Source organism: Bombus terrestris, chromosome 3 (assembly GCF_910591885.1).
Source record: "Bombus terrestris chromosome 3, iyBomTerr1.2, whole genome shotgun sequence".
Taxonomy (NCBI): domain Eukaryota; kingdom Metazoa; phylum Arthropoda; class Insecta; order Hymenoptera; family Apidae; genus Bombus; species Bombus terrestris.
In genome coordinates, this window is record NC_063271.1 from 6,731,858 (window position 1) to 6,759,418 (window position 27,561).

Below are 27,561 nucleotides of genomic sequence, written 5' to 3' on the forward strand. Positions count from 1 at the left end.
TTTATACATACGTATTTCCTTTGTTTGCCATTCGAAGCACGGTCGTCTTAACGATTCTCGGAGTGGCTCTGGAAACGCAATCTGCAATCGAGGCATGCCTCTTCTTCCGTTCGATGTTTGTCCAGCGATAATTACTGAAATTTCAGGCATTCGGCACGATTGCGCGCAAATGCTCGGTATCTTTTTTCCACTATTTGTTTCGCCCTCGCCGACGCTGTACCCGGTCGAACGACTATTCTCCGGACGAAATAACATCTCGTAGAGGGTGGTCCGCCTACTTGAACGTCGTTGTTCGAGTCCCAGCGAGGGACACTCCGATGAATTTGAACAAGCATTACGGTATCCGATCGCGAGTTGTGCATTTTCATTGCTCGTGCCTTCTTCCTCGAGTACTTTGAAAGATTTCAGGCATTCGTAAAACCTCTGCTTTCGAAGGGAGGAATAAAAACGAAGAGAATGCGTAGAGTTAGGTTCGTGTTAGACTCGACAAAGGGCGTCGATATTAATTTCTTTATGGTCGTGCCTTCGAGTGAATAACGGCTGGTCACGATACCGACAGTTTCAATGGGCGCAGTTAAGAGATCTACAGAAAAAATACGAGCAAGCTTCGAAGAAGGACTCGTCGATAAACATAAATAAGAGTTGGTCAAGTTGGCGGAATAAATTTACAGGGACCTGAGTTATTTTTATCGGAGCAAGAAACATTGCCTTTTTCTGCTATTTTTCCGTTAGGATCGAGCGGAGAAATTCGCACCTCTCTGACGAGCGACTCGTTGCCTCTTTTAAATACCCGCGCACCGAGCTACCTTGTAATCGACTAACACGATGTACAGAGAAAACGAGATGCTTGCCTTCTTTGAAGCATCGTAAACGTTCTCTGTATTCTTTCTGCGCTCTTGTTCCACGGGAAATTACTGTAAACCAGCATTGCTGATGTTGATGCTATCTACCTTCGCGTTCCTCCTTCCCACTCAGCCGAGGAGCTTAACCAATTTGGCGATGCGCTCGTGTTTTTTAACTCCTGCGTGTGGATAATGGCGTTGTTGTTCAATCGTCGATCTTACCTTTTATTCGTTTATCGATCCAATCTCATTATTCTTCGATTGATTTAATTTGTACGGCGAATAAAAATGGGTGCGGCTAATAGCGAGAATTCCTTGCATCGGAACAAAGAAACGAAGTAGAATACTTTCTTAATGGAAAGATATATCGACGAGGAAGGTACAATTTCCTCTGTTTCGCAATTTAGCGTTACAAGACAGTTAGAAAGATGCCAAGTTGTATACGCACGAAATTACCGAGAAATTCATCGCTTCTGAGAAAATAAACTCCCTCTATGCGGGGTTACATTCCTGCGTTGCGCCGCGTAGGTATGTACCCGCTTGCGGTTTCACCCGGGATGTTCTTACAATAGCACGCAGAAGGTGAAAGATCCTTCCTGCAGATGACTTTATATACCAAGTTATTCCCTGTATACCTCGCTTTGACCGTATCCTCGTCTACCTTCGCGCTTTTCAAACTATCGTCACGCGCTTCTGTACCGTTACTGTATCCGTATTGCGCAACGCTGCGTATCTAACGTGTAATATGTACTACTAAAGTGGAATTCATATCGTATGAAATACCGAACGAAGAATAAAAAATGTGCAAAATCATAATTGCAGGTTGAACTGTAAAATGAACGAGGCTTGCTGAAAGCTGACCTTAATTTAAAAGCTATAGGGGGAAAAACGTATCTTAATTAAATTAAAGATAATTTTATAAATTGCAAATGGAAGGATTGCGCCTTGAGTTTAAAGAGGCTTTCGTAAATATGCATGATCGTCGATGCATGCGTGTTTGAGAGTCGGCGGGACGGGATTTCCCGCGAGTTCGGTTAGGCGATCTAACGATACGAGTACATTTTTGGGAAGAAAGAGATGGAGCAACGATAAAACAATTAAAAGGAGTTAAAGGACTAGCAGGATGAGACTTGCCGCAGGAGGGTCCGGCAACGGAGAAAAATAAAAGATGAGAGCAGAAAATAAGAAAAGAGAAGAAGTGGTGGACTCGAACTCGTCAAGGACCAGAGGTCCTTGCTCTCCGGGTCATAGCGAGCCACAGACTCACAACACTTTCTGCACTTCGGGCTAACCCAGAGGCTCTCAAATTTATTCTATTTTCAAACATTTTTTATCTCACAACGAATTTACACGTGACAAGCGTAACAAACAATCGAACCGTTTATAGAGCTAAACAGAGATTCAGTATTTTCTGTATCCTTCGTCTAATTTTAATTCTTTTACTATTCGAGATTATGATGTTTGCAGCCTTTAATACATAATTTTATATCAGTGGAAAATTATTATTTTATAAATTATATTTTCTGATCCCTTATTTAAAAGGTTTAAAGTTCAAAGTTTACAGGCAGAAACGTGAGAAATATCTGTCATTGCATACCTCTTCGTTTTATTCGTCGTAAGCGTCGGCGATACATTTTTCATCCCTTTCAAGATTTGTAACGATCTCAATTTCGCTAGCCTGTCATAAATGAGAGATGCGAACCAAATCCGACCTATACTCGATTAATTAAAACGTCTTCTTAATATGACGATCTTAAATCCTCTACTTCTTAACCGACCGGTTCAGATAACAAGGCGCCTCTCCATTAATCTGTCAACGCGTGCAGAAGCTTATAATGAAGTCGAAGATAAGAAGTCATCACCGTCTGTTTTATCATAATTTTCTCGACAGGATCTTTTCCACTCACTTACGTATGTACATTATCGAAGGTTTTGAAAAAAATAAGCAATAATATTTTAGAATATTCGGGTATTTTCTTGCGATAATTTCTTTTATTTGTTTCATGTATTCCGATTTTGAATATGAAAGGTTTGATGATTAAACACGATACTTTGAGTTTAGAAAAAAAGCCACCAAATACCCGTAAAATTAAATTGCATTTCTTAAAATTAAGTAACCTAATTCGAATTGTTATGGTCTTCTACGATTTGAAGCTATATGGATAATTGCAGATATTGGAACATAACGTGCCACTTGATATATTAATTGTATATATGGTTATAAAAAGAGATTTGATACTGTGAAAATTACAAGGGAATGTGGCGCAGACGTTCGCCTGGGAATCTGTGACCGGTTCGACGCACGTGTTCGAGAGTTGCCTACCTCTAAGGCGCGCGAGAAACTAGCGTAAAATCTCATAGCAATGTTAACTAATTTGACAAATACGAAGTAAATAGCGAATTAACGAAGCAGCAAAGTTTCAGGATTAGTATCTCCACTTACTAAAATAAATTTCTTGACCGATAGAAGGCAACAAGGCATCTGAATTTCTATCTATGTTTACCAGAATAAACCTTTCGAAACGAATGATCGAAAAGACAGTCCCATTTTATTTTATTACACATATTTAACAAAAATCATCTTCTATTATTCGATAATATCATTCCTTTGTGCTTCGATACGACGCACAGTATAGCTCATTTGAATATTAAATATGCTCGTGGGTTGTGAATCAATTGATAACACGATTAATTAACGAGCGTAGCGAATAATCGTTACACTCGAGATGGAGGGTAGAAAGGGGTTATAAAGGTTCACTGCGAGAGACTTTCGAAACTCGGCAAGCATTGTTTTATTCTTCAGTGTCTCGTTTCCTCTTGTGACCATTCTCACCAAACATCGCGATAATATTCGTCTGGTAACAAGCCGTCCTCGGTTCCTCCTGTTTTGTTACATAAGGGAACAAGGTGAGAATCCTTCTTAAACTCTATGCTGAGCTTTAAGTGTTCCTTCTTCCGGGAAGTATATTCGGCTCCTTACGAAATCTCCTCCTTCTTTTTTCTTTTCTTTTTCCTTTCCGTGCAGATTCGCCGATCGAAACGTTCGATTCTGTGAGAGAGTGCAAGATATCCTTGAGGATAATCGTCACTTTCGCGCGTGACATCAACATTCGTTGTCATTGACACTTTTAATACTCTTCAATTACACCATATTATATTCCCAGCAGTTTTTAATCTTTGATTTACTTTACTCTCAACTACGTTTAACTACTGTACGTTGTAGCGACCGATTCTATTACGGTAATACGTTTTTAGTCAGAAATATATACAACGATTACGTTTCAATGGATTTAACGATGGTTATAAATCTTTCGTTTGCACGATGATAGCGAAAGCGTTGAAAAGGGGCGATCGCTCGAGCCACATATTTATCTACTTACTTTCTAAATACTCTTAATAATAATGTATCTTATATTCGAAAGATATGAGAGAAAAACGCGATAAGTCGATGCTCGTTGATCTTTCTTATTTTTATGTCATTTGATGGCTAGAACAGAGTACACTTTAATTTTTTCGTTTTCATAAATCCATTGGAGTGTTGCTTTCGTTTATTTCTAAATCTGGTGGAAGGTGGAGCGAAGATTTTAAAAATAATAGACTACAGATAAGTTTTATTCTAATTTGTAAACACGAATCTCTTATTTGCCTATTATTTGCTTATTATCAAATAATATGGGAGCGAAAGGAATTAGAATTTTGCTTTCGAAAAACGTTAAGTCGAACACTTTCGTTGTTCTAAAATTCTATGCCTCGCCGAAGAAACGTAAAATAGTGTACCGGAGAAATCTCTTTGAGCTTGTGCAAATATTTAAAATCGAATATTTAGCGCAACGTGTTGTTCGCGAGGTTTGCAAAATTGCCACAGAATGAGTTGGAAAGGAGTGAAAGGAATGAGAGAGCAGAGACAAAATTCCGAGAATACTTTGTTATTCATTCGCGTGGAATTAATAATATGTAATTCTAAACACTGTGTATGTCTAACACGATCTACTTACAATTATTTGCACAGCAGACCTCTTACAAATGTAGAATAACTATAAATGACTGTTTTGAAATTGTGTAAAAGCGACCGCTTTAACTAAGAAATCAAACAGATTATAGAAAGTTTTTCTTTCTTCGTTTTGTTACTCTTAATAAATGAATGGGAACGATGTAAAGTAGAACGAATTTCCCGATTCATGTTAAAATATGCTATAATTATAGTATTACGACGTACTTGGCCAGTATTCTCTCTTTTCAAACGGAATAACATCAAATTAGAAATTTATTTATTAACATTATAATCATGATTGCATTCGTCCCACTTCACAAGATTATAATATAATTACCATGTATTTATATTACCTATATAATTTATTTAAGTTACATATAATTCGTTTAATTCGATAATCTTGGTAGATTTCATCATAAATTTTATTTTCATAGTATCGAATTTTGTGATCATACGAAGATTCTATATCGAATGATATGAAATTAAATATACTTAAATATTGCGATAAATACAACGCGTCGATACTTACTGTAGCCACTGTATATGCTCGTCATAAGACAAAAGATAATTTAATCGCGCAAATTAATCGTCAAAGTATGCGATAAACTGTTACCGCGAATCGTACATAGTCGTTCTGATCAAACTGCTTTTAATTTCCTTCGTATTGCGAGACCGTTTATCCACTTCCGTCTGAACACAAGGAGCGCGGCAACAAGGAGTTACACGTGAGAAGAAATAAACGATGAACGCCAGTGAATTTCATCCTGTGACCAAGTGTGTTTCACTACCATTTTCACCGAGTTATCGCGTGAAACGGCTCCGACCGGTGAAAGAAACCGTGAAGGTCTTCTTTTGAGACTGTTGAAATGCAAATTAAACAACGCTACTTGTATCAACACCGTCTGTCACAGAATTGGCCAAGAGGTTCGGCGAAGCGCGATCCCTGCTTATTTAGATCAGTTTCTTTTTTTTTTTTTTACTATAATTCACTACCGCAGGCAAGGAGGAAAAATCATTAGTCAGGATTTCGCGAATAGCGCCGTGACATCGAATAATCTACATTTTATATCGACTAATACCCATTCTTCGCTTTCGCAAGAGCGAAGAACGACCTGTTTCGTTAGCTCCCGCTATAAACCGCTTTTAATCTTGCATAACGACCAATCTGGAAGATATTAGATCGAAGATCATCTCGATATCCGCTCGGTGAATGCCTTCTTCGTTCTTATTCCGTACATCCTTCGCGATCTCTCCGTCCTTACTATTACAGAGATATTTGACTTGGTATTGTTCGATTTTCTAATAACAGAATCGTTAAATCTCGGTCAGATTTCGAGGTAAAGGAAATGGGAACTCTTCAATGATGTATTGTACGATGATACACTTGCGACGTTTATATTTTGTCATCATCATCGGACAGGATTCAAGGAATTGAAAATGCTGCAAGTTCTCCGAAGGATCAAGGATACAGCGTGTTTCGTAAGATCGATCCATGTACGCGCGTTTGATCGATCGTTTTGTCGAATCAATTTTTCCGTTAGGTGGACGGATGGTGTCAGAGCGACACGATGGGAAAATTGTTGCGGCGGATGGCATAGAAAGCAGGAAGAATTTCTGCGTGTTTAGTGGCGAAAAGGAAAAGAAAACGGGAGTGAAACACGATCGTGTATGATAGAGCGAACTGCAATTTACTCAACGTCGTAGCGAAGTATCCGAGCGTGAAGAATCGCTCGATAAATTCAATTACTTCGTTGCTAAATCACGGACAATGGAATCGAAATCAGAGATCCGCGTCCGATTCCAGCCGCGTACGAACCGATCGTACTAATCGCGGGAAATCAAAACGTAAAACGGAATTGATATTCAGGGTCGTTCGTTCGAATGCGCATTTCGTTTCATTCATCGATTAGTTGATTTAATACTGTCTAATACGTTTTATAATTCAGGTATGAATCATTGGTTTCTTTCGAAATCAGCGCAAGGTTATGTATTTGTTTTCATCTTTTGTAACGGTATGTGACTTGGAAGTTGCGTACATGTGCATGGCATCTATATAATTCTATCGACGTATAAATATCTTATTTCCTTCCATATCATAAATCTAAATTCGCACAAATAGATTTTGTTTGTATCTACTTCGAGCGGATGTCAGCATTAATCAAAGATAGAAACACGGAAAGAAAAAAAATACGTGACTCGTTTCATTTAACCTTTATCGCGTCCGAGTCCTCCCTAATGAAACACAAACTTATCGAAGATATAATATTAATATATTCAATAATTTCGTAAAAAGCATAGGAAAATATCTTTCGTTCGATAACGTGAGGCTTTTTCTCGAATCGAATAGAGAAACTGGTCTCGCAATTCCCTCGATTAATTCCATAAATAACTCTGTATTTATTCTAATTACCGCAATAATTTTATCCGATGCTATCCAACTTCATCGTGCCGATGAAATGCCGCGCAAGCAAAAAGCGGCACGAAGGACAACGTTCTCACCGCGAGAGTGATCAACGACACGACGTTTTGATTTCCGATAATCCGAACGATCTATCCCGAAGTATCATCGATCGAGAGGATGCCGAGTGCGCGACGGAGTTCTCGATAGAAGAAACCAGGTGTGTTCTCCAGGGAGGCCTTCCTATGCCGCAGAGATCGGACCTACCGGAAGAGTGGGGAGCTCATATAAGACACGAAGCCAAACGCCTCTCCCAGTGACCAGTCTCGACACGAAAACTCATCAGCCGAGCTTCTTCGGTTCCCATAAGAATCACTTCACGCTTCCAGCCCCACCTTTGGATGGTTCTAGTCGCCGGATTGAAATTCCAGTAGATTCGAGTTGATCGAATTGGTCTTTCCCAAGGCCGAACACACAACGAGTCACACAATGGTATCGTCGTCGCAGATTCTCTCGTTATTTTTGCTGTTCCTGGCTGCGCACGGTGAGTCCCTGTATTTACTTTTCGTTTTACTTTTTTTACTCTTCTCCTTCTTCTTCTGCTTCATTCTCCTCCTTCATCCACGTTCCTCCACGAGTGTACCTCCTGCATCTTTCGTCTCGTACCGTTGCACCTTCTGGTCTCTTTCTTGTTGTTTTCTTCCCACGTTGTCTTCCCCGAGGATGTAACCGTATACGTTAACCACGATTTTGTTTTATCGCGTCGTTAAAGGGAGAGAAAGGTAGAGCGGTCGCGATCGTCTGTATAAATTAAGTGATTTTACTGTCCGTACGGCGAACGCGACTCACCGCGTCGTGAACAATATCCACGCGATAAACGCTTTGAGTGCTGTTTACATTCGTCTTGCCGGTCGGTCGATGTTCCATTATCACGTGCTAATACGGGTAAAAAGAGCTGCCGGGTTGTAGAGGCCCGTCGATTTTTTATTAATCGATTAAACGGTAGTGGTAGCTCGAGCGCGAATACAGGCCGCGAGTGCAAGTGAAAACGGACTTTCTGTGATCAGACGAGCGCGTTTCTCGCGGCCGCTGGATCTAAAAAGTGTGCGCATCGGCCTACTTTCGCGGCAACGATTCTTCCGATTGCTCTCGCGCTTAATGGCGATGTCTAACGCCGCGTCACCTCGTCCATCTTCTCCGTCGAAATCAACGGCCATTCGATTAAATATCCCTTTGGTAGTCGCTGTGCATCGAGCACGTCCCGCTTTCGCGTTAAGTTCGCGTACGAACGAATGGCAATTAATCGAGCTGCAATTAATTAATAGCGCGTGGTTATTAACTTGCTCGTTACCGTACATCGGATAGCCGATTGTCTTCTTCGTGAGAAAATTTGTTCCACGTCGAAACTGACAAGTTCTCGTTAATCTCGTTGACGGAATTTGATAAAAGATGAGCAAATTTTATACGAAAGAGGAAAAACTAAAATTGCGTTGGAAGAAATACAGAATCGTCATTTTCTATTGTCATTTGTCAAACCTCGAAGAAGATTGTGAAATAACATTGGTTAACTCTCGACCGTTCGCGACTAATTGCTGTTTCTCTGGATTATCGGTTCTTCTATACTTTAACCCTCTTTCGTTGCACAATATCCGTTATCGTTTAATATGGTATTCATAATTCTGAGAAGTGCCCCTCTTTTAATAATTATTACACGGGTTTTCATAAGACAATGACGAGCGTTCATCGGGTTTCACACATCTTGAGAACTTTCTCCCGTGTCTCGGGAGTGAAAATATGAAAGTAGCTCGGCCGACAGATTACACACACACACACACACATACACAAACACACTCTTTCTCTCTCTCTCTCTCTTTTTTTTCTCCTTCGAATATTTTGCATCTGTAGATCGCAAAGCGACCGATTAATCTCTCGTTTAAAAGTTGTACCACGATCAAACGGTATTAACGTATCGACCGTCAGAGCGATAAATATTCTTTCATTGTTTTAACGATCGTAAAAGATAATCGTTGTAATGATAATGAAGCGACGACGTCGATAAGCTTAGGAATGAAAGGCTTCGCGTATGAAGTGACAAAATGTCACTCGCGTATCTAGTCTCTTTAGTTGCGAAACACAGGTAAAAGTACTTCCTGTTTCATAATTCTTCCTAAATAAACACTTGATCACTATTTGAACGCGTAATTGTCAAACACCTTTCGATGCTTTCACCTGATGCCAAAAATACCACTCTTCGATTACGATTTCCCTACGTAACTCGATTCTTCTAATGGAATAAACACGCGCGAGTACAACTTTAGCATACGACGAGGCGATGCATCATTTTCTCGAATATTATTTATCAAATAAGTTTCTATTAGCATCGGATTACTTTCTATGAAACGTACATACCGTGAATAGAAACTTTCATTTCATTTTCACACCATTCATCATCTTCGTCGTTGTTTTCAATTTCGAACGACGCCTTTCTAAAATCTAAAATCTCTTTCCTTCTTATCGATGCAATTTTAACCTGCGCCTGGGGTTCAGGAGATTAATCCGCGAACCTACGACGTTTCGTTTAAATTTTGTCGCGTACAGCGTTGAGGTGTATTTCCAGAATATAGAACATTCGTGACTTTGTATCAAAGATTAATTCAAAACCTGTGATTTTACGGATAAGGATCACTTGACCAATAATTATATCGATTCTAATAATCATCGATAGCACAAACTTTCCGACGACTAATTTCGGTCTATGACAAAATATTAATAAATAAAGGATTATTTATGGAAAAATGATAACGTAGACGGTACTGATCGCTACGGTTCGATTATTATAAAATCAAAATAGGCTCGCTCAATTGTGCGTAGCAAAGCCAAAATAGTTTTAATCTGAGATCTAACGAGGCCACGCATCTCCCGGGGGTTAATCTCGTATCGATCTCTCTTCGATTCACAACGACTCTTTACGTAAGAGACTCAACTTTCTATCATGGCGTACAATTTTATTATAGAAATTATTTTCAAGCCGAACAACGGTCTAATTATTTATTCATTCCGGATGATTTCCGCTGTCGTTTCCTTTGCGGCCGACCGGAATGCCAGGACAAGAATTCTCGAATAATAGAATCATCCACCTGCGTATTTTCTCGGGAACTAAGCGCGAACACGTCGTTCTATACGGTTCTATACGATATGGTTGCCTGGACCCGGAAGCTTTAATACAATCTGAAGAAAAAACTGCTATTATTCGGTCGATTAGTGGGAAAACTGTGAAACGAGAAGGAGAAACGTTGTTCGAGCAACGTAACCTCGAGACGAGGAAAAAGAAGCAAATTATACAGGTGGAAAAGAAGTAAAAGGAGGCTGCTTGGAAGCAAGCCAGAAAAAGGCTGGAAAAATCGTTGTAGCGAAACGGCTAATACGCGTGACATTAATCACACACATTCCATACATTTTTACATATCTTTACGTACAAACAACGCCGACAAATTCGTCGAGGAATATCGGTAAACATGAACTCTACCGATAGACTATGGATTTTTATGCAATTACGAGGAATTTAAAGCTACAAAAATAGATATAGTAGGTGCGACACGAACGAAAATATTCAAAGTATGACACTCGTAATATTCAACGAGTAAGAGAAATCTCTGCTTACGTTCTATCTCTTTACCTGTACTCGTAGAATTCATAATTTACATAAACGTCGGCAGTCTATTGGTCGGCTGGTATACCTTTAAAGAGTTGTACGATGGAAAAAAGGTGAAAGCAAGGAAAGTGCGGGAAGAAAAAAGTCATTTAACGTTTCAAAAATTCGGCCACGCGCGTTAATTTCCTTCGACGATGATCGCATTAAACACCGATCTGATAAGAACTGTACCCGAAGAAGGCAAACGTATCTATCGAGCGAATAATACGAAATACTCGACACGAAGGGAAAAGGGGCGAGGAAAAAGACAAAGAAAAAGGCGTGCCACGGACGAAGAAGAAGAAAGGGGAAGTGGCTCGTATCTCGTAAACGGTGTACGGATCGTGGAACGCTTATTACGCGAGTTGACTTTTCACGTGGAACGTTGCACTTTACGGAAGGAACGTGAAAAGGTGGGGCCCCGTGACTATCGCGTACGACCATTTGCTCGCGTGTAACTCTTTACCGGTCACGGGAAGGCCGTCGATGTTCGTTTATTTCCACAATCAGGAAGAAACGCGGTGAAACGTCCAGTAGTGACATTTACTCTTTCTGTAGACTTCGCCGTCTGTCCAGTCGTACTGGTTCGGTATGCGCCAGAATTTTCCGCGTAACCAAACCTGTTCGATTTTTCATCTACCGGTTAGCCTGTCCTTGCTTGAAGATATGCGCGAGCATGGGAGGGAAAAAATTGAAGCGTAGACGGAATCTCGTCGATTCGCCTTTGAACACGCTGGAATAGATTTAAAGCACGGTTTTCTGGGTAAAGAAATATGGTTTTCTAATCGGTGGAAAGTCGATTTCGGTAGGAGTAATGGGGTTCTTACTGGGAAAGTACATAAGCGCGTACATCAAGCTTACGGTCCGTGCATCGATTTAGAGAATTCGCATGAAAAAGAGTACAGACAGACCTTTCTCTTTGAATATCTCGCGCGATGCATAGACCGATGTTGCCTTTGCGTTTACTGTTAGTCACGGACGTGCATATGTTAAAACAGTTACGCATGACTAATACTGCGCCGTTTCTCGACGAAACGGTGCGGGACGACACCTTGCGACTCGACGTGTTCGGTTTATCTCGACAACCGTTTGAACACTTCGAGGACCCTTCGAGGACCGTACGCTCCGACGACATTGCCTGAATTGCCGCGTAATTTTGCAGCCATTTACATTTCGATTCGATCGTACGTTTATCGAATTACGTAGGTACCATTTTGTTCCGCGATCTTCCTTCGTCTTTCACGCAACTTCAATATTCCACCATCCCAGAATCTCGCAGATTTTTCCGCGAAAAACTACTCGATATGATTTTCACGTCGACCAGAGGGTTTAATATCGAAACGAACTTCTCGAGCAGCATTTGTTTACGACGAGCATATTTAAAGATACTTCTTGAGATCTAAAGATATGCTTGAAAACAATTTCTCTGATGGGGAGATACTAAGCAAAATTTATTATTTTATTAAATTCTTTAAAAATCTATCTAATATATCGATAACGGTTTCGTATTGTTCAAGAATGTAACACAAAGACACTTCATATCATTCCGTTTATAGCATCCATTGCTTTTCTTACTGTTTTATTTAACGGTAGTTAACATTTTTATAGAATACCGTATGAAGTATGTAATACGCAAGTTCGCGTTTCTCATCGTCAACAGGTGGGAAATGAAAGACGCGAAATCGCAGCTTCAATCGGCAAAGCGTTAATCCATCCACGTCTACATAGTAGATCGGGAATGAAGAGTAAAGAAAGCTCGACCATAAACGTTCTTGAGATATGTGTCGATGATTATGAAAGTGATCTGAGCGAAGAATCTAAAAAAAAAAAAAAATGGGTTTATCGTTTATTTTGCGTTGAGCCTATTAACATTACAAAAATCTGAAATCATGTTTGCGAAGTAGTAGAAACCGTTAGATCGCGAGAGTCGGTTGTTGCGTCGTTAAACGCGGTTCAGCTCGTGCGTTAAACGCGAAACTTGAAAAATATCTCGCAAAAATATGTATATGACTTAGACCACTTTCATAACCATCGGCACATATAATACGTATTAAGAGCGACGAACAAGTATAAAATTTATGGATGCATTTTCGACTGTAGAAAGCGGCTATGAAACGGCTACGAAAGTGGAACGTTAAAAAAGAAGATAGCTAAAAGAAGAAGAAGAAGTTCGTAGTCCATAAGAACAGGCCATAGAAGATCGCTCGTGTTATCTATGGAATGTAAACAATTAGGAGTTTCACAGTTATATGCTGGCTTCGATTCTTATAGTTAAACGCAAACTAGCGGCCTACTGCGACCACTTACTTCTTTACAAGGAGTCGTAAAGGAAGGGAAAGTATCTCGGTTCCACGACACTAATAAGAGTCTCTGTTACATAACCAGGCTGCCTAACCAGGGATGTGTCCACCTACAAAGTCAACAGGCGACTGTATCTTAGCGTTTCTTCGCAGAACGTTTTCGCTAATAATTTTTACCTATCTGCTACTTACGTTAACTTATCGCTAACGATAACATGTCAAACTCGTCAAATTATAAATTATATAGTCTTGACAAATTATTCCAAATTCTCGCTATTTTAGAAAATCGTATGCAACGTACGAGATAAATTATAATCCCGCCACACGTTATAATCTCGATCGAATATTTATTTTTAAGTATCTTTTCGTTCCTTCTATCGTTCTTCGTTTCGTTTCTCGACCAAATCCTGAAGATTCTCGACGATGCTAAAAGCCACGCGTAGATGCTGGAACGCTAATGATTTCTGGCATGAAAGCTCATTTCTCGTCGGTGGCGACTCGATTCTTCTACCACGGTGCATTGTTTGCGCTCTATTGTACTCGCAGGCAACAACATTCGACGTAATCGTTCAGAGCAGCGGTTCTTAATCTACGGTCCACCTTATTATTCGAATAAAAGATGTTCGATAAAAGCATGTGTATTTATTTATTTATATCAGATCTCTTTTCTCGACGTTCAACGATCGTTGACGAGTAATCGACGATTGTTTTAAATATACATATTTGAGGCACATCACCGATTTGAATTTTCAATTAAGTATCAGGGATCCGCGGCGGCAGACGATTATTTAAAGGAGATCCATGGTAAACGAAAGATCGATTCTTTAGACGCTCGTATAATTTTATAAATCGTTCCCTCTGGACGTGAAGAAACAAAGCTATACAAAGCTAAATGCGATATAACTTTCCACACATGACGTCGCTCATTGACGAGGTTTGGCTGTGTTTCACCACATTCTCGTTTCGTCGTCGCTATTGACGACAGCCGTGTTTAAAGCGTTAAGAACCACTGTTCCAGAGCATTCTAGACTCGATAGAGTATTCCAGAGCTCCGAATGGCGGCGAAGCGTTCCACTTGGAAAGGCGCGCAGGATACTCGAAGGTGCGCTGCGCGCTCGCTTTTCCTCGGCCGTGCAATCCTCCGTTATACGAGTTACTCTTCCAGTTACTACGAAATTAATAGACATCTCGAAATTCACTGAGCCACGGGACGAATATTTGTCACTGGAAATCTCTTATCCTGAAAGATATATCATCTCGTCCTTTTTGCGATTTAATTCCGATGTACAAAGCGTGAGCGTAGGATAGAACAGCAAGGAGCTATAAATACCGCTTCAAGCGGCTTGATATTTTAAAACACCTCGAAATTCCCTACCTGCGTCGTAATTCATGGTCCGTAACAAGATGCTAGAATCATTCTCTTCCGTAACTTGCAGTCGCGCGTGTATCCTTGACATTCAACTGACCGTTCTAGAACAGTCTCCAAATTCGATCGTTCCACTTCTGCATCCCGAAACTGGTTTAAGCGTATCCCCTAATCCATTATCATAATCGGGCCGATTATCGAAATTTTATTCCAACTGCCGCGTCGTTTCGTTCTTCCTCCGTTCCTTCCACATCGCGAAAAAAAGAAACAGAAGCGAAAAGGATTGCTTTTTAATTGTCCGTCTAAATCAAGCGGATCGAAACGAAGATGAAACGAAGGTAAAAGACGAGAATTGGTTTAATTACAACGTTACATGGAGACATTTTCACACCGTTGTTTCGTTTTTTCGTTATTTTGGTGCTTTTAGGTCGAGGATTTTGCTGTCTGACGAGTTTCATATTTTCGTTGAAACATCATCCGTACAAAATTTTGTACACTGATTATGAAAAGTATTTGCACGTTTACAGCGCAATCCATTCGGTCCAATTCGGTATTAGCTTGTCCGGGAAGTGTCTTTCTTTCGCAAACGTGTTTTTTACAACAATGCACCTTCGTACAAACGTGAAAGCAAGTCTGTGAAATGTCGCGATGTTTATCTCGACAGAACAAAATGGATCGTACGTAATTCGACAAAATAATATAAAACAAAAAACATTGTGCGTCTATTATTTCCTCATAAAGCGAAAGAAACTTTTCGGACAACCTAATATATTGGATTTCGTATCATTTAGTAGCAATTTCTTTTCGAGTACCAAGATCTGCCATGAAACTGAATACGAAGCTGAAACGTAGAACCTGACAAAAAGAATGTTTCGTTGCAAAATAAAGGTATCTGCAAATGCTTTTTCCAATCACTGTAACTGTATCTATACCTACTCCTCAGTCCCTTAAACTCTCCAAATCTTCATATACCAGCACTTCCAACATCGTAAAATATTTTAAAGACCAATGATTTCGTTTCGAGAAGAGAAAATATCGTATCGGATTTGCACGATTGTTTTTTAAGGAAGTTTTACGCAGAATGAAATTTCGGTGCTCGCTTCTGGACTCGAGAAAATCACCGAGCAACTTCTGCTTTTCCAGTTTCTTTCACCTGTTTAATCCTTTTCTCGGTTTATTAATCGCGATGTTCGATGAAGGATGAGAACGACATTAGAGTAGAAGTCGATGAATCGAATGTTCGATTTTATGGAGGACAGGGTAGAGGAAAGGAGCGGGATGAAGGTTGCAAGTCAAGGCTAGACACTTTCACTCGTGCCCGGACCATGCTCTCTTGGGAGCGAGCTACGAGCTGCCTTCCCACCTTACTTTGCTATGTATGTATTCGCTTTTCTACCTGGTCTCGGACACCGAAATGCGCCCATTAACCGAGATATTACGACCGCTACGTGTAACCTCCTGTGGTTAAGCGATTGCGCCGGTCCGACCGTTCCATCGTGACACCAGCAACTTCGCTTGCGATGTAAATTAATTTCACGACTCTGGTTCATTGGAACCTCGCGCTTCGTTTGGTCGGTTTCAATCGTCTTGTCGCAACGTTAGCTTACCGAGAGACACGTACAATATATACAATCAGTCGTAAAAGTCTGCGTGCAAAAGTCAAACTTAGCAAATGTATCTGACTTGGCAAAGAAATTAAAAACGCATTTTGTCGCAATATTATTTTGTACTCGCGCCGTGGTATAATTATTGTAAGTGTGTTTCCAAGAGGAAATTAAGAAATTGGAACATTTGATTCATAGAAATCTTTGGGATAAGATTGCATCGGAAATTACAAGATCTTTAATTTTAAAAATAAAAGAGAGAGAGAGAGTGAGAGAGAAAGACATTTTACTATTTTTATGATTTCACGTAGATGTAACAGGTGTATGTAAGTTTTGTAACATTGTGCCTTATATTATTTTACTCAGCTTTCGAGACTGGAAGTGAATATATCGCGTCACATTTGAACGATATGCGTGTCAATGCGGTGAAAAATTCGCCGAGCTAACGTTTTTGCTATGATATCTTGCATTTGAGTAATGATATTCACGTATTCGTATTCACACGATTTATTTGAGAGGATGTTGGCAACGTGTGCATCAATCCGCCAAGTATGACACGAATTTTCCTATCGCTTCTTACGCGGTTCGCACGCGCCGTTAAGATGAGTTTTACTTGAAGTTTCGTTAGAAAAGCCTCAGAATGTGGCAACGATACATACACTTACGTGACTATTGTATACCTGGAAAGTTTCTTTATAATACGTTACGTATTTACGTATTGTAACCGTTGGCAAAACGATTCAAAGAAGGAGAAACTCGATTATTTTTGCAGTCAGGAGCTATTGCTCTGCGAACACGTTTCGCTTAATAATGATCGATCCTAGTGACCGGTTAGCGAAGAAAAGTCCGACGAAACGTAAGAAAAATTGATAAGTATTGCGAATAAATTATACGCGTATTTCTTTTATGCGAAGATAAATAGAAATTGAAAGGAATAATTTTAACACCTTGTATATAACGGCGTCAAAAAGGAAACGAGTAAGTAGGTATACCTCGGACTCAGACTGTTTGTATCGCAATTTTCACACGATTGCCCATAGCGCTTGCAACAAACGTTAACACCTTTCCAAGCACAGTGGGCATCTAAGAAAATATCACACAGAGGATTGTGTTCTGCAACGCTTGCCTTGCATAGATTTATCTGCTGATGAAAAAATTCGTATGGCGCGATAAAATAACAATATAATAATCGCATTGTGATGCCAGCGATTGAAAAACGACTGCCGCCGCATAATGGCAGAATAATCAGCGGGTACCAGCTATGTTACGATGTCGTATCTTTATTGAAACAAGTATGAGAAGGGCTTCGGAACGTCGAAGCTTAACTATCGTGAATTACCAGCGTCAAACAATTTTAATTGCATAATAAGAAAAAGAGATTTCGATTTATTTAATTGCTCGTCGAATAAAAAGCATTCTGATCTATCCTATCGATTAAAAATTACACTTGAAGCGTATCGTGATAGCTAAAGAACGTATCTGATGAAAGCTATTCCGAACCATTGCAGATAATAAATAGAAGAGAAAGTTTCTCAAAGGGTAACAAGAAAATTGTACGAAAGACAAGTATGAGAGGATAAGATTATAATTCGTTAAAAGTAGCTTCTGTTTCAAAATTGTATAACACCTTTCGATCAAAATCTTCTTCCCCTCTTGATTCTAATTACGAATTCCAGTACAGTTCGAACGTCAAATTTCTCACGGTTTACACGGTCGTACTCTTTTCTTTTTGGAAATGTTTATTTCAAGACAAAAACTAGGATCGTGACTCGTTCCGCGGGATCGATGTGCCAACGAACGATGAGTCAGAAACGTTCGATCGGATCGGCCAAGAAATCGTGTTACTATGCCTCATGGTCGACGGGAACGTGTTCCTCGATCGAAAGAAGAGATCACGAAAAGATGTTGTCGTGCAGCTGGATATTAAGTTGCGAGACGTACGGCCTTCCCAATGAAAATTACGCATAATTTCCTACTCGTTTGAAAAACCATGCAGCAACTGTCTTCGACAATGTTAACCGTCGATAATGGATCGAGGCTGAGCGATCCGCCGCCAAACGTTTCGTAATTGGTATTCATTAGCAGCTAACAGTTGTCATCCTCTTCGAATTACAGATTTCTTCCTCCAAGTCGCGCACCTACGAACGACTCGTGAATGGGAATGATACGTTCCGAAAGAACGAAAGAGTACTTTGTTCGGAGATTTATCTCGACGGACGAAAATTTGACTAACAAATTTGATATTTACATCGTCGTAGTTCCCATTTTTATCGAATGCTAATTCTCGTGATATCCTAAACTATCTTCTCCATCCTTCGTCCTTCTTTCTCAGCTACGATTAATTTGACGAACAGCTTTATTTCTGAAACACGTTTTATTCATATTTTTTTGCGTTACAGTATCGCGTGCTCAGAAGCAACAGCAAGAAGACCCTTGTCAAACAAAATCCAGAGTCGTCGGCGACATAGAATACTGTGATCGCTACTGGGAGTGCGTCAATGGTCGCCCAGAATTATTCGACTGTCCAAACGGCCTCGTATTCGCTGGAAAGCACCGTGGCGTGACCGAGGGTTGCGATTACCCCTGGAGAGCGAACTACTGCGACGGAAAACGTCAGGCGAATCCACCGATCCCGGCCGATCACTGTGACTGGCTCTACGGTATTTTCGGCCACGAGACATCTTGCACTCGCTACTGGACTTGCTGGAATGGCACGGCCACGGAACAGCTGTGCATCGGTGGACTTTTGTACAACGAGAGGGCCAGATCCTGCGATTGGCCGGAGAACGTCGAAGGATGTCAGAAACATCGTGAGTAGATGAGAGGTTTTCACTGCTGGTCGAAAAACCTCCTGCAAGTTACTCGTTCGCGAAACACCACGTCTTCCCCTCTATCTTTGCTTCTTTGACGTCCGTTCCCTCTTTCGCAAAACGCGTAACATTTTGCCAGAGGCGACGTTCGCGATCATTCTCACTTTCGAAAGCGACCATGTAAGAGTCTACGCGCGTGTGGGTATGCGGCGCCCGTGGTTATTTTTCTCTCCTCGCCTCGTGTAGTCTACGTTCGATGTCAGTGGCCTCCGCCGGGAAAAAAAGGTAAGTCGTTAATTAGCATTCGAAGCGAGCTCTCGTCGCACCTTCGTCTGCCCCACGCGTCGTACCGTCTCGTCTCGACGGTAACCGACGAGCCTGACAAGTTGACGAACAAGAGGTCTCATTCATCGCGGCGAACACGTAAAAGTACCGATCGCGGCCAAAACTGCTTGCAATACGAATTTGCGGATTTACTTCGTCCTTCGTCCTTATCGATCCTACGTTGCAGACGATAGCTATTAAGAGATCCACTCGTTCGTTCAAAGAAATTTTGCTTCTATAGGTATTTTACGTTGCGAAACACGCGCGATACGAACGAATCAACAGATTTACGATAAAATATCGCAATTAGAGAATGTTTACTACGTATCGTCAGATGTTCTGATACCTCTAGTCGACGCTGTACAACCACGCTCCTGTGTATAGAAACTACAAAATATTAATATTACAGAATATTAATCGAAAATGTTCGAACGACGTACGTACATGTTACATAAAATTACGTAACGAAACGAATTGAAGATCGTCGCGCGCTAAAATTCCGAAATCCTCGGTTTCTAAGTACATAGCTTTTCTATGGGATTCCAAGTTTAAATTACTCTGCTAGATGCTAGAATGTCGAAATACTAACGCTTATCCGTGTTTCCTAACGACCTCGACTATTACACTGGCATATTCTATAACGCGTAATCGAATCTCCAACAGCTCTGTGCAACGACGACGCGAACGGAAACGTTCCACTGGGCAAATCCTGCAATCGTTATTGGCAATGTCAAGGAGGATATCCACGGCTACAGAGATGTCCGGCGATGCTGGTGTTCGATCGAAGGTCGCTCAGGTGCGTGGTCCCACCCACCGAAGACTGCGACGTACCCACGACGCCACCCAACCTCGAGGGCGACCTTCCTGAAGGAAGAAACGAACAAGAGCCGGAGGAGGAGAACCTTCCACCGGGTGTTCCGCCATTGCCAGCCGGCGCACTGCCGATTCCACTTCGAGCTCGTCCCAGAAATTAAATTGTTCGACGCTTTTCGATAAATCGTAAGGTCTTGGACTGCGTCTATGCGTGTGGAACGTGTAACGTAGGACGGTTTCAGGCTTTGTCTAAAACGAGCCGATTTTTGCAAAATACCGTACAAAGGAAAAATCATGGAGAATCGTCGAGCGATCGGTATCGTTTGGTTCGATATTATTTTACGTATTATTTCGTCAACGTCGTGTAACTTAGGCGATCTTTTAGACGATAGAGTAAGAGGATCGGTTGCTCAAAGTTTGAAATGGACAAGACTGTTTAATCGCTTTATCGTTCGAGTTGTCTTCTATCTGCCTCGTATTTACAACGTGTTCTATTATTTATTTATTCACTGAGAAACCGCATCGCTTTTAATATCACGCCTGACGGAATCGATTACTTCAGGCTAGATCGCTGGATCGTAATTTCTTTCGTAAACAGGTCGATAACACCAAGACAAAAAGAAGAATCTTAAATGTTCAAGGACGATAGAATTATAAAAAGAGATCGTTTGTGAGCAAATATTCGTTCCCGATTTAAAATGTAGCTCATAAAATAATGTAGAATAATGTATCTTCGTGAAAAGAAAGACGCATATAGAATCACGATGTTCATTCTTGTCAAAGTACTAAATCCTACTGTAAAGCAATTTCAAAACTAGCGATCAATATCTTTAGCGATTAATATCCCTCGTCTTCTCGTTGATTTTGTTTCATATACCTTGATCGTTTAGATCAATTTTTGATCATGAAATTCAGCCCACTAATCGCTCATTCCATCGTTCCTACGTCATACAAATATTCATTCGCGCCAAACACGTTGCAGTTACGCGCAATCGTGTTCCAACCGAGTTCCAGGCGACTCAGGAATCTTTACAAAATGTTCGTACGTTACACGTTACGCGCGTGAGAATGCAGTCCAAGAGCGTGGATCGGACGACGATCGTCCGCGAGAAACGCGATCGAGAATTCATTCCAAAGTTTCGAAACGAACAGAAATCTGGATTGCAAGCCAGGAAACGTGAATTTACCGATATTGTAATCGGTATCGCGGCACTCGAATCTAGAAGAGATGGCGCGAGGTCGCAAACGGCGTTGTTGAACTCAGTTCTTTATGTATATTCACCGCTTCGTTAGAAAGTATGTAACTACTTCTGATTAGAAGTGCTAGATATTCCTCTTTATATCTCATTCTTCTTCTTTCGTTTCTCTAATTATGGTCGTTTCGTCGACGACTATTTTGCGCACATACGTCTAAGTTAAAAAGGATATAGGTAAATCGTATGGAACACATCTTGATTGTACACCCCCTGATTATTGTTATTAAGCAACTATCACCACGCTGTTCTCTGTCATTTTTACAGTCAAAGTGTAAATATTCTCTTTTAGCCATTCTCACCCTCCCTCTCCCTTCTCGCCTTAATCGTAAGCATCTATTAAAACGTTCACAATTGTACGGATATAGACTCGTTGAAATAAAGTGTACGTTGTATATTTTTTGTACGCATGTCCACATTTTATTCCAATGTTCAGTGTACACGTCGTTGTCCCTATCGTTTTCCGGTTGTTTTCCCTTTAAAACACATTTTTCTAACTAAAAGTAATTAGAAATATCGATAGATCTATTTTTGCTTTATATAATTATTATACATCTGTGAAATTGTACAGATCTATCGGTATCGTCTACTTTGTACCGATAAAGCAATACTTTGCGTTGTAGTTTCGCTAATTTTACTCATTCGTAACGTTTCCGGTAGGCGATTAGATTATTTTTTATCAAGTAGAATATTTTGCTTCGAATAAACGGTGAAGGCTGCAGATTTCGTGGTTCTAAAACGGTTGATAGACTCTTGCGAACTCGAATAGCGATGCTGATATCCGTGTGTAACTTAAACGGTATTGGCACTGAAACAAACCGACGAATTATTTATAATTCTTCGTAAATTATATTTTACGTAATTTTCATTCTCACTTTCATCGAAAATATGAAAATAAAAGTTAACGAAACGATGAAATTTGTAACGTACCAATGAGGCAGTTCGTCAGGATCCAAACAGCTCAGACTCACGGAATCGAAGAGTTTTCCATCGCCGCACGTAAGTAAACGTGGATTGCCATCGACGCAGGTGATCAATCTGCCACAGTCCCCAGGTACAGGGAATCTGAGGAACAAATATTCTCTATAAGTAGGATTACGAATATTTAACCGCATTTCTTCCTTGGTTTTTATCGCTGTTGTACCATTAAAAGAAAGAGAAATGACGAAAATTGGGTTTCTTAAGACGACGGTAACGCCGAATAACCGTAAAACACGTGTCACCTCTCGACAGGCGTTCCTTCGAGTTATCCTCTCGAAAGCATAGGGAGACCGGTTTTTAATTTCTCCGTCGGACAAAACAGCTGCCACTGGTTATTTAAGGACATCGGCTTCTTTCGCTTTCAAACGAACGATTCAGCCTGCAGTAGGTAATTTATTTAATCGATAAATTCTTCTTCGACGGTGTCGTTTAAAGAAACCTCCGAAAACTTTTCGTTATTCGTATTAATATCTTTTTATTCCGTGTAAAATCAAACGTTTATTTACTTTTAAATACCTGTCGGTATTTTAATCTCCTGTTAGTCACGACCCGTTATTTGAAATAAATAACGAATTACAAAAACGAAAAGTGGAAAAGTAGCTAAATGGGATACGAATGGAACCTTCGCTACGTTCGAAAGCGTCTCTACGACAAACAATAGACCCCAACAAAAAAGTCTACATTTTGCGTACGAACTTCGATGATCAGACTGGCATAAATGCACATCGTGCATTTATAATCCAGCCATTGTTCGTACTCATCGAACGCCCATGTATATCAATCGTATACCCATCGAATAAATTTCCGAAGCGTTTATAAATAATATATCGTTGAAAACAATGGCAACTACGAAAACAATGGTTTCGTAGGAACAACTTACCTCGGGTAAGGCCAGAACTTGGCAGCAGCGCTGTGCGAAGGTACTTTGTGCGGACACTTGAAGCCGACTATTTCCTCCGGATTGCAGTAGGGCAACAGTTGATCGGGCCAGACGCAAGTGTGACTCTTCTCGTCGTATACTAACCCTGCGTCGCAGTGCGTTTCCTCGGGATGTCCGTGGACGCATTTGATGTAAGTGGTGCTGCACAGGTCGCTGGCAGGATAGAGACCGAATTGATATTCGCAGCCGGGACTACTGAGCGGAGTAACTGAAAACGACCCATAGATTTTTACATTTTACCTATAGATTTCGAGCTTTCACGATGTTTATTAAACGACGTATCTGTGATTCTTCGGGCTCCGGTTGCGTTTCTTGGTAACGCGTTGCGTCTTGTTCTAACGTTTCAAGTCTACCTTGAAGCAGACTGGAATGTTCAGCAAACGAGGGAACAACGCGCAATGAAAACCGTCAGGAACACGGTCGAAATCCGAAGAATCGCAAAGATGTTATCTAGTCCGGGGATTTTTGTCTGATCTCTTATTCTCCGTTTTTTAATAAGCAGAAAGACATTTGCACGAATTCGTATTTTCAGGAATACGATTTAAAAGATAAAACTTGAACTGAAATTTCTTTCATCTATGAGATATCGCAGCGGATGTTACACCTTACATACTTCGTCGTATCTTTGTGTATTTGCGTTGTCTGTCTACTTTTGAGCCTTCAAATTTCCCATAAATCCGCGAAAGTCCGCAGTCGTAAGCATCGTTCGTATTCTTCGACGTAACGTGACAATTTCGACGCACAATTTCTTTCTAACACTTGAAACGTTTCGAGCTTGATCGAAATACGAAAGAATCGTCGTTGATACGTCGTGATTCCTTGCTTCAATTTTATCTTACTTTTTAATTAGTGCTGCTTTAATACGCTGAGAGGGTAGACATATCAGAACAAGGCTGTGATATGAAAATTCAAGGATCGCAACAGGATTAGCGTTACAACTTAACGACGTGCTATAAACAAGGTGTTAATAAATCCAGATAGAAAGACAGAACCTTCGCGCGTAGCTCGCATATGCGTGTCGTTACGACATCGTGGCAATTGTTGAGAACGTAACGAGATACTTACGGTCAGCCTTGCGATCTCCGCAGTGGACGGCCCAGTGATAGTTGCAATGGTCGTGTACGGCGCCATGGCCGTCGAAAAGTAATCCGTTCTCGCAGTACTCGAGGGTCAGGGTACCGTTCGTACAGAGGAAGAATGAGTTGCAGTCCTCGGGGTGAGCGTACGCGTGGACGCCATGAGGATTGGGACAGGGTGGCGCACCCAACAGGGTAGCTGCTTCAACTATACATCGAAGTTAAAAAAATATTATTTAACGATGGAAAAAATTATTATCATAAAAGAAAAAGTCAAGAGATAAAAGAAAAAAGACGGAGGTCTTTTCCGAAAAGTAACGCCAACGTGTTCTATTATGAGCATATAACGAATGGCGACATTTGGAGAAACTAGAAAGATACAAATTTATGAGATAAGAAACAATTTAAAAAAGCAGATTTTAATAGCTAAAACGATCAATGGGGGCAATAAAAAAGGAAGAAAAGGACGAGATAGGTCACCTAAAACACCTGGAAACGATCGTATTGTTTTACGTTCTCTTGATTCGGTGGTTGTTTAACCGTTGTCATTTGCAATTTTAATCGGAATCTTATGAATTGAAGCAACTAAATTCTTATGCGATTTTGGACAAAATTGTTGTCTTCTTTGTAGCTTCTTTACAAGTTCCGCTTCGTTTCACCTTGCGTACAAAAATCTAACAAACTCAGATATTAAAATAGGAAGAGGACAGAGAAAAGAAATGCACGCGTTACCTTGAAAGAATATATAAGGAACATTTACTACTACTAAGAAGCTCATTCTGAACGAGCAAAACGATAGAGAAAGCGAGTCAAGGTTACAGACGGTGAATCTTGAATAGACAATCAAGCGAAAAGAAGAGGTATGACAAAACGCAATAGCAAAAAAAAAAGAGGCTAGTTGCTGGTCGAATAACAAAGCGTGTCGCGAAAGAAAAATATTCGTGCATCGGCGAATGGAAAGTCGGCGCTTCTTTGTACGAAGAAACAATCAGGAAGAACACTGCGAGAAAACCGCAAACTACAGGTAGTCGAGGCTAATTGCTGGCAAAAAGATTTCTAGTAACCGGCGACGTTCACGATAGAAAGGAGACGGGCTAAGAATGAAAAGGCTGAAGGCAAAGAACAAACCAGCTCGAGGTAGAAAGAGAAACCCGCATATTTTAGCGATATTAATCACGCGAGTACGAGTTATTCGTTATCGAGAGAAATAGAAAGTAGCATCGATCATCGATAAGATGCCGAAAAAAGGCACGACGAACGATGCTAATCCGACGAAGCCTTAACGAACATCCAAGCCTTAAATATCAGCGATATTCGATCCGAAACGATCTGTAAGAAGAGTACCATCTACGATCGTAAATTACCAAAGCGTGGTTCTTCGATTGAATCGAGGAACTCTTTAAAATTCCCTCGCGCGGTAAAACAAACATGCCGGCTACGTAACACGTTCGTTGTGTCTGTGATATCGAAGAAAGACAAAGAGGAAAGCACGTCGACAGAAAAGACACGGAGGAATACGGAAGAACGCGATGTAGAAAGAGGCAACGTGCCATCCGAATGGCGCGTGCATGAATAATGCAGCTCGGGTTAGATCGTGGTCGACGATATGGCGAATACGTTTCGGAATAATAGAGAGGAAGGCGTGCAAACCCGCTAGACAGACTCCGCCATTATATCATAGGTCACGTCGACGTAACCATATGGCGAGAGGAGGCGGTCGCCGAGACAACGGTGAAAGCTATTGAAATTGTATGACACGAGTGTCGTAACTCGGGGAACGACCGAGACCAGACGTGAATACGCCTGCTGGGATGCAACCCGGAGAACGGTCGATGCGCTTCTCCGGACTCATCGTTGGCCGCCGATAATCCGCAGATCGAGAAGGAGAAGAAGGAGAAGAAGGAGGAGGAGACTTCGCCGTGAGGAATCTTAGCAGAGGTGTTCGATTTGACCGACGACGGTGAAAAAGAAAAACTTACCGGAGGCAAGAAAAATCACCACGGCCAAAAAGGTCACGCTCCTCCGGTGTTCGATCGTCATAGTGGTCGCTCGGTCTGATCCTCCACTCGGGTCGACTCTGACTACTGACACTTAGTTATCGACCTCGGAACAGAGAGCTTCTCCCTTCACTTGTTTGGTACACTTGCTCTCTCGTTACCCCACCCTACCGATCGTTCTCCGCGTCGATTTCTTCGAGCGATCGTGCGACTTCGGTGAACCGGGCCGAGCGTAGCCGAGCGGACAAGCGGCCGATCGAACGTCTCATCCGAAAATCCAAAGGGAATTTGTAAGAAGTGAAGCGAAAAACGTGAGAAAATGCGGTCCCAAAGAGGTTGAATTTTCGCGAGATTTTCTATAACGCATTTACTGCAATGTGACTGCGAATTTTCTATACTTTGTCCTGACAGCCGCGATAGATTGAAATGTACCATAAGATTTAATTTTTGCAAAGTATTATGTCCTATTTCCACGCATTTTCTCTGATATTGTTAAGCAAATCATTCACGTTGGCGAACATCTTTCAGTCCATAAAATTGATCTTATTTTAACCATCCAAGACAATTTGACGACGTGAATCAACGGCGATCATCGTGGCAGTTAGCGTGTTAATATCTATTCTTCATAGTGCGCAGAACTTTTCCCAATTTTTCGTCAACACTGAGCGTAATATCGTAAGTGCAGCGGAGAAAATAATTTGTAGAAACGATTGCGCAACGTAGAAGAAGAGCCAGGTTTCGCGTTACTGGACTGACATTTTGGAAAAGAAAAAACCTCGGTCTAGCATCTTGATTACATGGAAAACGGCTACTTAGCTGATGTTTTATAACGTAGTTAAGCGTTTCCTCTTCGTTAACATTTCCATCAACTTTCGTGTTTACGACGATGCAAATTTATCTACATAAGTACATATAAGTGTACACGTGCTATACACGTGAGCTGTAATTATATTAGACAATTACTACGTTCGTAATTATTTAGATAATCATTGTTACGGTTATGAATGAAACAGTTACACAAAATGATACGCGTACAATGGTCGAAGATAATCATTTTCGAGTAATCGAAAAGTTAATAAAACAACGATTTTTATACACTGCGCATGTGTTACGTATATTTTATGTACGTAACGTATTAACTCGTTTTCACGCTGTGATTGAAAAATATGTATAAA

At 40.8% G+C, this 27,561-nt stretch overlaps 2 protein-coding genes across 2 annotated transcripts; one reads left to right on the forward strand and one right to left on the reverse strand.

Moving 5' to 3' along the window:
* The first annotated feature begins 5,829 nt into the window (after nt 1-5,829).
* LOC100643275 (protein obstructor-E) lies at nt 5,830-21,798 on the forward strand. The gene is made up of 3 exons (XM_003394083.4): nt 5,830-7,775; nt 18,592-19,002; nt 19,990-21,798. Exons 1-3 carry the CDS (start codon nt 7,721-7,723, stop codon nt 20,298-20,300), a joined length of 777 nt encoding a protein of 258 aa, XP_003394131.1. The 5' UTR covers nt 5,830-7,720; the 3' UTR covers nt 20,301-21,798.
* LOC100643152 (protein obstructor-E) lies at nt 21,790-27,337 on the reverse strand. The gene is made up of 5 exons (XM_003394082.4): nt 26,369-27,337; nt 24,379-24,597; nt 23,254-23,521; nt 22,323-22,457; nt 21,790-22,200 (listed from the first exon to the last, which is right to left on the reverse strand). The coding sequence occupies exons 1-5, from the start codon at nt 26,427-26,429 to the stop codon at nt 22,185-22,187; spliced, it is 699 nt and encodes a 232-aa protein (XP_003394130.1). The 5' UTR covers nt 26,430-27,337; the 3' UTR covers nt 21,790-22,184.
* Between the last annotated feature and the right edge of the window lie 224 nt (nt 27,338-27,561).

Bases quoted from the DNA above. Each gene is read 5' to 3' on its own strand.
- LOC100643275 (XM_003394083.4), top strand. From the start codon at position 7,721: ATGGTATCGTCGTCGCAGATTCTCTCGTTATTTTTGCTGTTCCTGGCT. The intron at 7,776-18,591 runs GTGAGTCCCTGT...TTTGCGTTACAG, and splicing joins GCTGTTCCTGGCTGCGCACG to TATCGCGTGCTCAGAAGCAA. The intron at 19,003-19,989 runs GTGAGTAGATGA...AATCTCCAACAG, and splicing joins CGAAGGATGTCAGAAACATC to CTCTGTGCAACGACGACGCG.
- LOC100643152 (XM_003394082.4), bottom strand. From the start codon at position 26,429: ATGACGATCGAACACCGGAGGAGCGTGACCTTTTTGGCCGTGGTGATT. The intron at 23,522-24,378 runs GTAAGTATCTCG...GGTCGTTTTCAG, and splicing joins CGGAGATCGCAAGGCTGACC to TTACTCCGCTCAGTAGTCCC. The intron at 22,458-23,253 runs GTAAGTTGTTCC...TTTGTTCCTCAG, and splicing joins AAGTTCTGGCCTTACCCGAG to ATTCCCTGTACCTGGGGACT.